The sequence below is a fragment of the Haplochromis burtoni genome, unplaced genomic scaffold, assembly GCF_018398535.1.
Source record: "Haplochromis burtoni strain Fernald_Lab_line unplaced genomic scaffold, NCSU_Asbu1 Contig_317, whole genome shotgun sequence".
Taxonomy (NCBI): domain Eukaryota; kingdom Metazoa; phylum Chordata; class Actinopteri; order Cichliformes; family Cichlidae; genus Haplochromis; species Haplochromis burtoni.
In genome coordinates this window covers 536501-549163 of record NW_024582678.1, presented here as the reverse complement: position 1 = coordinate 549163, position 12663 = coordinate 536501, and the positions used below count along the sequence as shown (strand labels likewise).

The following is a 12663-nucleotide window of genomic DNA, read 5'->3' as shown; positions in this document are numbered from 1 at the left end:
ACTTCAACTGTGAGAGACAGAATGTGAAAAAAAAATCCATGAATTCACATGGTAGGATTTGTAAAGAATTTATTCGTAAATCAGGGTGGAAAATAAGTATTTGGTCACCTCAAACAAGGAAAATCTCTGGCTCTCACAGACCTGTAACGTCTTCTGTAAGAAGCTTTTCTGTCCCCCACTCGTTACCTGTATGAATGGCACCTGTTTGAACTCATCATCTGTATAAAAGACACCTGTCCACAGCCTCAAACAGTCAGACTCCAAACTCCGCCATGGCCAAGACCAAAGAGCTTTCGAAGGACACCAGGAAAAGTATTGTAGACCTGCACCAGACTGGGAAGAGTGAATCTACAATAGGCAAGCAGCTTGGTGTGAAAAAATCAACTGTGGGAGCAATCATCAGAAAATGGAAGACATACAAGACCACTGATAATCTCCCTCGATCTGGGGCTCCACGCAAGATCTCATCCCGTGGGGTCAAAATGATCATGAGAACGGTGAGCAAAGATCCCAGAACCACACGGGGGGACCTGGTGAATGACCTGCAGAGAGCTGGGACCAAAGTAACAAAGGTCACCATCAGTAACACACTACAACGGCAGGGAATCAAATCCCGCAGTGCCAGACGTGTTCCGCTGCTGAAGCCAGTGCATGTCCAGGCCCGTCTGAAGTTTGCCAGAGAGCACATGGATGATACAGCAGAGGATTGGGAGAATGTCATGTGGTCAGATGAAACCAAAGTAGAACTTTTTGGTATAAACTCAACTCGTCGTGTTTGGAGGAGAAGAATACTGAGTTGCATCCCAAGAACACCATACCTACTGTGAAGCATGGGGGTGGAAACATCATGCTATGGGGCTGTTTTTCTGCCAAGGGGACAGGACGACTGATCCGTGTTAAGGACAGAATGAATGGGGCCATGTATCGTGAGATTTTGAGCCAAAACCTCCTTCCATCAGTGAGAACTTTGAAGATGAAACGAGGCTGGGTCTTCCAACATGACAATGATCCAAAACACACCGCCCAGGCAACAAAGGAGTGGCTCCGTAAGAAGCATTTGAAAGTCCTGGAGTGGCCTAGCCAGTCTCCAGACCTCAACCCCATAGAAAATCTGTGGCGGGAGTTGAAAGTCCGTGTTGCTCGGCGACAGCCCCAAAACATCACTGCTCTCGAGAAGATCTGCATGGAGGAATGGGCCAAAATACCAGCTACTGTGTGTGCAAACCTGGTAAAGACCTATAGTAAACGTTTGACCTCTGTTATTGCCAACAAAGGTTATGTTACAAAGTATTGAGTTGTATTTTTGTTATTGACCAAATACTTATTTTCCACCCTGATTTACGAATAAATTCTTTACAAATCCTACCATGTGGATTCATGGATTTTTTTTTTCACATTCTGTCTCTCACAGTTGAAGTGTACCTCTGGTGCAAATTACTGACCTCTGTCATCATTTTAGGTGGGGGAACTTGCACAATCGGTGGCTGACTAAATACTTTTTTGCCCCACTGTATCTGCAATCTCATTCTTTTAGGCCCTACCCAGAGCTTGTAACCATAGTGATGAGACTGTAGATTGACAGGTAAATCAACAGCTTCGCTTTTACAGACCAATCTTTTTCAGCAGTAGGTTTTCAGTACGTATGCAAGGAGAGGACGTAATGCTTTCCATGTCTTCATGTGCAGCTGCTTTGTAACAAATAAATGGCATACCTAGTGCTGCAATCAATAAAATCATCACATTGTTGCAGTCTTGTCCTATTTGTAGCAAAAGTGTTGCTTTTTGCCATTATATATTTTTTGTTCTTTACAGATCAAAGTAGGCTATGCTAAGTTGGTTCATTTTTGTGTCAACCAACGAGTCCAAACAATTGATAACCACTGCTGTATTTCCCATTATCTCCAACTTGGGTTTTATGTTTAGATGAGCTGTCTAATGCATAGAAAGCCTGGATATGTTAAACAAGTTCAGCATAGCCATGCTGAACTTGTTTAACAGAGGCACTAGAGGTCATAAACCCCGATCTTAAATGATAAATTTCCAGACTAGTTAAAACGTGTGTTGGTCAGCTTAGAAGCTGATTATCTGAAGCTGTCATATGTGGGTTTATTTAGTCATGTTTGTGCTATTGCAGTGCTCTATTTGAGTCACATACAGACTTCACACTGCAAAACCTTGCCACAATGACTTTTGGTGATGACCTTGTGTGTTTGTGTAGGTGAGTTTCTTGAGGATATCCACCAGTCAGAAGAGTCCAAGCTGAGTCCACTGTGCAGAGAGATCACTGACAACAGGGTGAAATCAAGGAAGGAATTGGATGGCCTTTACCAGAAAATCACCACTTATATCCTGCTGCGCTCTGCTATGGGTTCGCCTACAGATACCAACACTATGGAAGAGGCTACAGGTCTCATACTACTTTTCATTGTTCCAACTACAATGTCATGTCTGCATACTGAAAATGTAATGCCACGTTACACCAAAGGCTGTGCTACTAATTCTAACCCCAGATCATCCAGACAGCCCTTTCTGCTATTCTCAGTGATTCTCCAACATATGTCTTGTGAGCTGACTATGAACTTCAAAACATTTCTGATGAACCACAAGTCTGTTCATATTATGTAACATCAGACTTCCAGTTAGAAAGATCAGGTTCTGAAAGGGAGCAAATTGTCAGCAGTTTTCTGAATGGAATCTCTTCTATTCACAAAATAAATGAACAATTTTACATAATATGGTGCAGAGGTTCCCGGGGGGGTATAAAAAAAAAAGAAAAAAAGAAAGCTTGGACACTTTGGCTTCACCTGCACAAGTGCCGAGGTAGGTCTCTGCGACAGAATTAGTTTCCCTTGCATCGGCAGCACGCGCTGGGTTGTCCAAATCACGGACAAACAGTATCCCACATTCTTTATTTTTAGTTCACAAACACTTGTTGTAATAAATAACTACTCCTGACATTTTGGAGATGTTAGCTCTTTATACAGTAAAGTTACAGTGGGATACAAATAATATCAGGCTGATCCTGCCACGATTTGTTCCCCGTTCAAATCACGGACAAACAGTATCCCACAGTTGTTTATGTTTTTAAACCCATTTTGCACAGAGAGGCATTTTTTGAAAAATGTATTGATAGCAATGTTGAATATTATACACAGGAAAAAAACAACTACACGTAAAATAATTACACCGTGACGCCTCTGCCTTTCTAAATGGAGGGACAGTAACTGCGTGTGTATAGTAAGCATGTAAAACCTGAAGATAGTCAGATTAACAGTATTTTGTCTCTATCTGCCATTCTGCAATTCATCTCATGTAAACAATAACGTGGCGCACAGCGTGACGTGAAAAAAGGCACATACCTTTGACGTTGCGTGACGAACTCTGTATTCCTCGTCCACACGTAAACGCAAAATAGGAGTTTTAAAAAAATCTCCGTTTTCGGTGATTGAAAACCCGTTTACGTGTGGACGAAAGGCCAAACGCGAAACAGCTGCGTTTTCAAAAATACCCGTGTTAAGTGTGGACGTAGCATAAAAGAGTTTAGTAGTTATTTTACTACCTGTAATTTTATTGATTTTACTAAATGTTTGAGGTGTGAAATAAACCGCAATGGAGTTTGAAAACAAAATATGGGTGTGTGTGGTTGGAGGATGCGTTTGTGCGGGGGGCTGGGTGTTTAGTTGGTGGGGGGGCCCGAACATTTTTCTTGTAAAACAATGGGGGGCCCAGCAAAAAAAAGTTTGGGAAACACTGATATAGTGTAACAATTAGCTATGCAGTGAATGATGCTGGTGGTGGTAATAATGATTATACATGCAGTGTGTCTAACGTTTGACTTCTCTTCTTCCTTTGCCATAGCTGTCCTGCAGAGCGTCTTCCCTCAGGCTGAACTGGGAAACTTTCGAGTGGCCTTAAAGAGAGACCAGGAGCAGCAGCTCAAAGAACTCACCATGATTGTTACTGGGATCCGACTCTTCAACAAAGCCAACAAGAGGGGTGAAGAGGAGGTTGACATCCATGAACTAAGTACAGTTTTTATGCTTATTTTTCACTTTGCCAGCTTGAGATTGATTGATTGTTAGAAGACCTCTACTGTAGATTTAGCTCAGTGACTGTCTCTTTGCTATTTGAAATTATAAGCAGTCGCATGCAGTTAAAATACTTTTAAAAACATTTGTAGGCCGACCAACAACATTGGCCGACAGTTCACCAAATGAAATGAAATGTCTTCATGAACCAAAAAGTCCAGCTGTTTTCGTTTCAAGCCTGTAACACTATAGACCTTGCTCCATAATGGTGGTTTGTGAGTGTTGTACGACTGGGCAGAGGGGAGGGAGAAGGGACACCTCTGCAAAACGCAGTTTCAGTTCAGCAACATCCACTCTGTAAACCTGTGACAATCTCCCCAGTGTGTGTAGCTTTGCGCTGAGGGTTGGAACGTACACATCTTTTTTTTTTTTTTTTTTTTCTTGGTTGGGCTTGGACCTTTTTTGCAGTTTTCTTTAATCAGGTTGACAACTTAAGTGTCCGAGACATGAATGAAGTGTCCTGGTCAGTCAGTATCTCTTTCGATATGCCGACTCTGGAGATGACCTGAAACTGTGTCTACACGACACTCTTTGGTAAAGTGGTGCACAGCAGCATTGCTTCAGGTTATCCTGTTGCATAATCCACCAGAACTAATACAAAGTGATATCCCTCTGCACTCCAGTGAAATGGCTTCATGGTATGTGGCTGCAGAATGTGTGAAGTGATGATGAGGTGGACCCAAAAGGAGAGAATCAACAGGCGTGAAACTGGGACTTCACAAAAACCGAGCCGTTTTATTCATAGATTGCACGAAAACGCAAACAAGAGACGAGCGGAGATAGGACTAAACTAGCAAGACAGTTAAACTGGGGAAACTAAACACTAGGAACCTAAAACATGAAATGCACATATGGGACAAGACGGGCTGGGGAGAACACACGTGGATGCACATGACAGACGGGGGAGACAAAGAATAAAGCACAATGAGAGGAACACCGTGTACAGAAAAAGGAGACAAAAACATAGCGACTGGACACACAGAGGGCGAGGAGCTATATGCACAGAAACGTAAACACAGACAACAAGACAGATTCTCACAGGAGGCACAAAAAGGACCTAGCAGACGAGAGACTAAACTGGGAACACAAGAAAACTCAGAAACATAGAAAGAATAAACTCAAAACGAACTAGAGAAACTTACATCATCATTATAATACAAAAACACAATAAACTCAAAATGCTAGGTCCAACACCTAGAATTACAAATGGCCTGATGAGGTTTGCACCAGTGTGCTCAAACGGGACGTCCATTAACAGGAGTGGGTGCAAGGGTGCTTTTGGAAAGGGTGGCTGGTTCACCAGCTGACATTCTGGGCAGGGCGCACGCTATTGGTGCATGTTTTCCTGTGTTCTCCTAGTAGTTTTCTAGCTCTGTTTCCCAGTTTAGTTCCTTAGCTTCCCAGTGTCATAGTGCTTTGATTTTAGTTCATATTTCTAGTTCCTCGCTTTTGGCTTTGTTTGTTGTATGTTTAAAGAGTCAGGGGGTGGCTGTAGCTCAGGTGGCAGAGCAGGTCAGCCACTAATCAGAAGGTCGGTGGTTTGATCCCAGGCTGCCTCCTGGCTGCATGCCAAATATCCTTGGGCAAGATACTAACCCCATGTTTGCCTACTGGTGGTGGTCAGAGGGCCCGGTGGCGCCAGTGTCCGGCAGCCTCGCCTCTGTCAGTGCGCCCCAGGGCAGCTGTGGCTACAATGTAGCTTGCCATCACCAGTGTGTGAATGTGTGTGTGAATGGGTGAATGACTGAATGTAGTGTGAAGCGCTTTGGGGTCCTTAGGGACTAGAAAAGCGCTATACAAATGCAGGCCATTTACCATTTACAGCCGAAATAAAGCTGCCACTTTTAGTTCTCACCCTTGCGTTTATGAGTCCTGCATTTGGGTCCTACATCCTGCCTGCCACACAGTGAGCCTTGACATGTAAAGGCACTCAGCCTGGTCTTGTAGCCAGTTGAGCTGCTGTTGATGCACCAACACCTGCTCCCAATGCATCAACTCCACCACAATATCTGCCAGCGTCACTCAACTGCGTTAGTCATAGGCCAATCGTCCCACAACTGGTTTCGGTACCAATCGTGACAAAAAGATCCAACGCACTCAGCATCACAAAGTAAGTGAACGTTTTTTTGTGGTGCTTCACACTCTTTAGTTCTCTCTCTCTCTGTCTGTCTCTCTCTCTCTCTCTGTCTGTCTCTCTGTCTCTCTATCTGTCTATCTCTCTCTCTCTCTGTCTCTCTGTCTGTCTTTCTGTCTCTGTCTGTCTATCTGTCTCTATCTGTCTGTCTGTCTTCTGTCTCTCTATCTGTCTGTCTGTCTGTCTGTCAGTCTTCTGTCTGTCTGTCTCTATCTGTCTCTGTCTGTCTATCTGTCTCTCTCTCTCTTCTCTGTCTGTCTCTGTCTGTCTGTCTGTCTCTTCTGTCTGTCTGCTCTGTCTGTCTATCTTCTATATCTTCTTTCTTCTGCTTCTCTTCCTTGTGTTTCTCTTGTCTTTCTTCTTCTTTGTTGTCTGCTGTTCTCTTTTTTCTTCTTCCCTTTGTCCTTTCTTTCTTTGAATTCTTCTTCTCTCCTGGGGGGGGGGGTCTGGGGGTTTGGCTGGGGGTTTCTGGGTCTGGCTGGGGTTCTGGGGGGGGGGGGGCTGGTCTGGGTCTGGGCTGTCTGGTCTGCTTCTGTGTTCGGGGGGTGGGGGGGGGGGGGGGGGGGGGGGGGGGGGGGGGGGGGGGGGGGGGGGGGGGGGGGGGGGGGGGGGGGGGGGGGGGGGGGGGGGGGGGGGGGGGGGGGGGGGGGGGGGGGGGGGGGGGGGGGGGGGGGGGGGGGGGGGGGGGGGGGGGTGGGGGGGGGGGGGGGGGGGGGGGGGGGGGGGGGGGGGGGGGGGGGGGGGGGGGGGGGGGGGGGGGGGGGGGGGGGGGGGGGGGGGGGGGGGGGGGGGGGGGGGGGGGGGGGGGGGCGGGGGGGGGGGGGCGGGGGGGGGGGGGGGGGGGCGGGGGGGGGGGGGGGGGGTGGGGGGGCGGGGGGGGGGGGTATGTATGGGGCTGTGTGGGTCTGGGGTGGTCTGGGGGTTGTCGGGGGGGGGGGGGGGGGGGGAGGGGTGGTGCTGGGGGTCTGGGGGGGGGGGTCTGGAGGGGGGGGGTAGGCTGGTGGGGGGGGGGGGTGGGTGTCTGGGGGAGTGTGGAGGTGGGGGTCTGCTGTCTCTGCTGGGGGGGGGGGGCTGGGGGGTCTGGGGGGGGGAGGTGGCTGTCTGGGGGGGGCTGGGTCTGGGGGGGGTCTCTGGGGGGGTCTGGGGGCTTGGGGGGGGGTCTGGGTCTTCTGTCTTGTCTGGGGGGTCTGGGGGTCTGTGTCGGGGTCTGTGTCTGTCTGCTGGGGGGGTTGGGGGCTGGGGGAGGGGGGGGGCTCTGGGGGGGCTGTCTGTGCTGGTGGGCTGGGGGGGGGGTCTGTCGGGGGTGCCTAGGGGTTTCTGGCTTCTGTCTGGGTTTCTCTGGGCTGTCTGTGGGTTGGGGGGGGTCTGGGGGGGGGTCTGGGGCTGGGGGGGGGTGCTGGGGTCTGGGGGAGGCTGGGGGTCTGGGGGGGGGGGGGCTGTGGGCTGGTTCTGCTGGGGGCTGGTGGCTGGGGGTGGTGCGTCTTCTGGGCTGCTGGGGTCTGGGGGTCTGGTCTGGGGGGTGTCTGGAGGGCTGGCCTGGTTGGTGGGGGGTTGGGGCTTCTCTGGGCGTCTGGGGAGGGTTATGGGGGGGGGGTCTGGGGGTCTGGGTGGGCGAGGGGGGGGGGCTCTGGGTTGGGGGGGGGGTTCTGGGGCTGGGGGCTGGGCTGTATGGGGGTCTGGGGGGGGGGGGGGGGTGGGTGGGGTCTGGGGTCTGCTGTACCTCTGGTGCAAATTACTGACCTCTGTCATCATTTTAAGTGGGGGAACTTGCACAATCGGTGGCTGACTAAATACTTTTTTGCCCCACTGTACAAGCGACAGGAATAAGCTTTCTTCAAGGGGTGGCTGGCCTCTCCCTTAGAAACAGGAGTTAAGTCATTTGAGAGGGCCTCAGAGTAGAGTTACTACTCCTCCACAACGAAACTAGCCAGCTGAGGTGGGTCAGGTGTCTGGCTAGGATGCCTCCTTGGTGAGGTGTTCCAGGCATGTCCCACTAGGAGGAGACCATGGGTAGACCAATGATACGCTGAAAAGATTATGTAACCTGGATAAGCTTGAAAAAGTAGCTGGTGAGAGTTAGGGCTGAGCTTCTCTGCTTAGACTGCTGCCTCTGCAACCCGAACCCAGATAAGTAGATGAAACTAGATGGATGCTAATAATTGGTCATTGGCATTTGTAGACGACTAGACAGATATTGTATAGCAAAATAAACCTAAAAAAAAAATTGAACAACCTCTAGCAAGCTTTGCATACATTGCATACATGTATTGGTGCCACATAAAATCTGAATGAGGTTATACTTACATTTCGTGGTATAATTCATGTCAAAGCACACCTGCATTTTGATAGTGTCAAGGGATGGGCTGCACTTTTCTGTGAGTTTATCCAGACACAGCTGGAAGACATGTTGCAGAGGGAGACATTTTCACTGCTATGCTGATGACACACAACTTTATCTATCCATGAAGCCAGATAACACACACCAATTAGTTAAACTGCAGGAATGTCTTAAAGACATAAAGACCTGGATGGCCACTAATTTTCTGCTTCTTAATTCAGATCAAACTGAGGTTATTGTTCTCGGCCCTGAAAATCTTAGAAATATGGTATCTAACCAGATTCTTACTCTGGATGGCATTACCTTGGCCTCCAGTAACACTGAGGAACCGTGGAGTCATTTTTGACCAGGATATGTCCTTCAACGCACATATTAAACAGATCTGTAGGACTGCTTTCTTCAATTTGCACAACATCTCTAAAATTAGAAATATCCTGTCTCATAGTGGCGCTGAAAAACTAGTTGATGAATTTATTACTTCTAGCCTGGACTACTGTAATTCATTATTATCAGCATGTCCTAAAACTTGCTGAAAAGCCTTCAGTTAATCCAAAATGCTGCAGCAAGAGTACTGACAGGGACTAGAAAGAGAGAGCATATTTCTCCTGTATTGGCTTCGCTTCACTGGCTCCCTGTTAAATCCAGAATTGAATTCAAGATCCTGCTCCTCACATACAAGGTCTTAAATAATCAGGCCCCATCTTATCTTAATGACCTTGTAGTACCATATCACCCTATTAGAGCACTTCGCTCTCGCTCTGCAGGCCTACTTGTTGTTCCTAGAGTATTTAAAAGTAGAATGGGAGGGAGAGCCTTCAGTTTTCAGGCCCCTCTTCTGTGGAACCAGCTTCCAGTTTGGATTCGGGAGACAGACACTATCTCTACTTTTAAGATTAGGCTTAAAACTTTCCTTTTTGCTAAAGCATATAGTTAGGGCTGGACCAGGTGACCCTGAATCCTCCCTTAGTTATGCTGCAATAGGTGTAGGCTGCTGGGGGATTCCCATGATGCATTGAGTATTTCTTCTTCAGTCACCTTTCTCACTCACTGTGTTAATAGACCTCTCTGCATTGAATCATACTTGTTATTAATCTCTGTCTCTCTTCCACAGCATGTCTTTATCCTGTCTTCCTTCTCTCACCCCAACCGGTTGCAGCAGATGGCCCCGCCCCTCCCTGAGCCTGGTTCTGCTGGAGGTTTCTTCCTGCTAAAGGGAATTTTTCCTTCCTGCTGTCGCCAAAGTGCTTGCTCATAGGGGATCATATGATTGTTGGGTTTTTCTCTGTATGTGTTATTGTAGGGGCTACCTTACAATATAAGGCATCGTGAGGCGACTGTTGTTGTGATTTGATGCTGTATGAATAAAAATGAATTGAACTCAATAGATTACCATCATTGCTTGTGTTAGTCTTACACCAAAAGAAGAAGGGGTGAACTCAGATTCAGCAGTAACAAGTGTAATATATGTTAATAAAAATGGGCTTTACTGTCATTATTGAGCAAGAATAATAGTCATAAAGAGAAATCAAAGACAAGGGAACAAAACAGAAACTACAGAAGTAAATGAAATAGCCACAAAAAAACAGAATCTAAAAAATCAGGACTCAGAAGAGGAGAGCGCAGCTGCCACTCCCTGTTTGAAGTTGCCTCCTGTTAAATGGAAACGTCTGACTCTTGGCCTTTCTCCCATAACCTCACTAAATGGAGAAGAAATGCAGTGCATCATCGGAAGCCCCTTTCTACCTCCTAATTTTGTAACAGAACAGAATTTCGACTCAAACATACACAGTGATTTTCAGAACCACTAACACCAATTAGAAAAAGAAATAAAGCAGCTCACCTCTTCGAGTTTTTGAACATCATCTTTAGTAAGGGTCCTGTCAACATTAAAGCCATTTCTTGGGTCCAGCACCACAGCAGACACCTGTGGATGTTTGAAAACATTGTGAACGTGTGCAGCAGCGTTAGCTTAACGACTAAGTGCTTACTTCGTTTTACTGACCATAAAAGCTGCCAGCGTCTCCGACACCGCATGTCCCCTCAGCCTGCACTCGTGCACAATGTGCCCGATTACGGTTTTAAGCAGGGTTTCCGCACCAGCCTGAGACATTTCTACCGCCGGACCTACGGTGGATTGTTGATAAGCAGTTGCCATAGTAACGGTGCAAATTTGTCCACTAGAGTGCGCTACAGTTAAACAATGCTTTAGTCCATAGATGAAATCTCAAGTATCGGTGTTAAGACACAGTCTTCTGCAGTTCCCATAGAACGTGGCAAAAGGCCATGCATGTGTCTGTTTTCTTTATGCAACCAGGTCATAAGTTACATATTGTTGTAATTACACAAAATGTGTTCTAAACCCCGAACTGTTTGGAGAAAAATAAAACCCCAGGTTCATTATGACATCTATAAAGAGAAACTTCAATTATATTTTACAACTGAGGAGTGCAAGGAGGTCCTACTTCTGACATAGTCACCAAAACCAGTCATAATGCTCGGGTCTTATTTGCAACAGCTGACAGGCTAACAAACCCTCCTGTGTCAGTGGCAGCTGAACTTCATTCAAACTTGGCCTGCAATGACTTTGCCAAATTCTTCACAGACAAAATTCAAAAGATTAGACAAGTAATCGGTACATCACAGCAGATTCAGGATATGTACTGTGTCCACCGAAAAACTGTTTAAACACCATAAAACAGTTTCACCCTATTAACAGCAAGGACCTGGAGGAAATTTAACGTCAACTGAACTCTTCCTCCTGCTGCTTAGATGTCCTGCCAAAAGATTTTTTCCAAAGAGGTCTCAAAGACTTTGGAGTCAACAGATCGTCAACCTTTCTTTAATGTCAGGTGTGTTTCCAGAACCACTAAAAAAAACAAAACAACAAAAAAAACAAAAAAAAACAAAGCAAAACTGAAATTAATCCTCTACTGAAAAAGGACAATCTTGACAAGACACAAATGAACAACTACAGGCCGATCTCAAATCTTTCATTTTTAAGTAAGAACATTGAAAAAAAAGTTTCTCAACAACTCAATTACTTCTTAAAACAGAATAACTGCTATGATGCCTCCCAGTCAGTTTTAGACAGAACCACAGCACTGAAACCGCTCTGACCAAAGTGTTTAATGACATATGTCTGAATACAGACAGTGGAAAAATGTCAGTCTTAGTTTTACTGGATCTCAGTGCAGCATTTGATACAGTTGACCACAACATATTACTCAAACGACTGGAGAACTGGACAGGTCTTTCAGGAACTGTACTAAACTGGTTCAAAACATACTTAGAAAACAGGAAATACTTTGTATCAATAGGTAACTTCACATCTGAGCAGACAAGTATCACATGTGGAGTTCCCCAAGGTTCCATCTTGGGACCCCTTCTGTTTAACATTTACATGCTCCCACTGGCACAGATTATAAAGAACAACAAAATAAACTATCATAGCTATGCAGATGACACACAAATATATACAATGAGGCCCTGTACAGGCTCTTGGTAAATGCATTGAGGAAATTAATGACTGGTTGTGCCACAATTTTAGCTAAACAAACGAGAAAGTCTTTGGCGCCAAAGAAAAACGATTACAGGTCACCAGAGAACTTCAATCTATACATCTAAAAACCACAAACCAGGCGAGAAATTTGGGTGTAGTGATGGATGCAGACCTAAACTTAGAAAAACACATTAAGACAATAACAAATCAGCTTACTATCACCTCAAGAATATTTCAAGGATAAAAGATCTGATGTCTCAACAGGACCTGGAAAAACTAGTCCATGCATTCATCTTTAGTAGGCTTGCAGTATGAACCTTCCAGATCCCTCAGGTCATCTGGATCCGTTCTTTTATCAGTTCCCAGAGTCAGAACCAGACACGGAGAAGCTGCATTCAGCTTTTATGCTCCTATATCTGGAACAAACTCCCAGAAAGCCTCAGATCAGCTGAAACACTCAGTTTATTTAAATCCAGGTTGAAGACTCACCTGTTCTCAGCTGCATTTGAATAAAGCACCAAATCCACTTTACTTTTAAGCTTAAATCTTAAAACTTACATTTTAACTACTGATTTTATCTACTGTTCCTTTTTTTTTTTTTTTC

At 46.2% G+C, this 12663-nt stretch overlaps 2 protein-coding genes across 2 annotated transcripts in view; one reads left to right on the top strand and one right to left on the bottom strand.

The window, feature by feature from the left end:
- Positions 1 to 11381, bottom strand: part of cfap206 (cilia and flagella associated protein 206) — a 25286-nt gene extending 13905 nt beyond the window's left edge. The window contains exons 1-3 of the mRNA XM_005942086.3: positions 10563 to 11381; positions 10401 to 10484; positions 8527 to 8617 (exon numbers count right to left, since the gene is read on the bottom strand). Of these exons, the coding sequence (XP_005942148.1) occupies positions 8527 to 8617; positions 10401 to 10484; positions 10563 to 10715 (328 nt within the window). The 5' untranslated portion in view covers positions 10716 to 11381. The remainder of the gene's footprint in view (positions 1 to 8526; positions 8618 to 10400; positions 10485 to 10562) is intronic.
- On the top strand, positions 1757 to 4298 carry LOC121815819 (cilia- and flagella-associated protein 206-like). Its single transcript, XM_042228308.1, has 2 exons — positions 1757 to 2407; positions 3859 to 4298. Exons 1-2 carry the CDS (start codon positions 2197 to 2199, stop codon positions 4080 to 4082), a joined length of 435 nt encoding a protein of 144 aa, XP_042084242.1. The 5' UTR covers positions 1757 to 2196; the 3' UTR covers positions 4083 to 4298.
- Positions 11382 to 12663: the final 1282 nt, after the last annotated feature.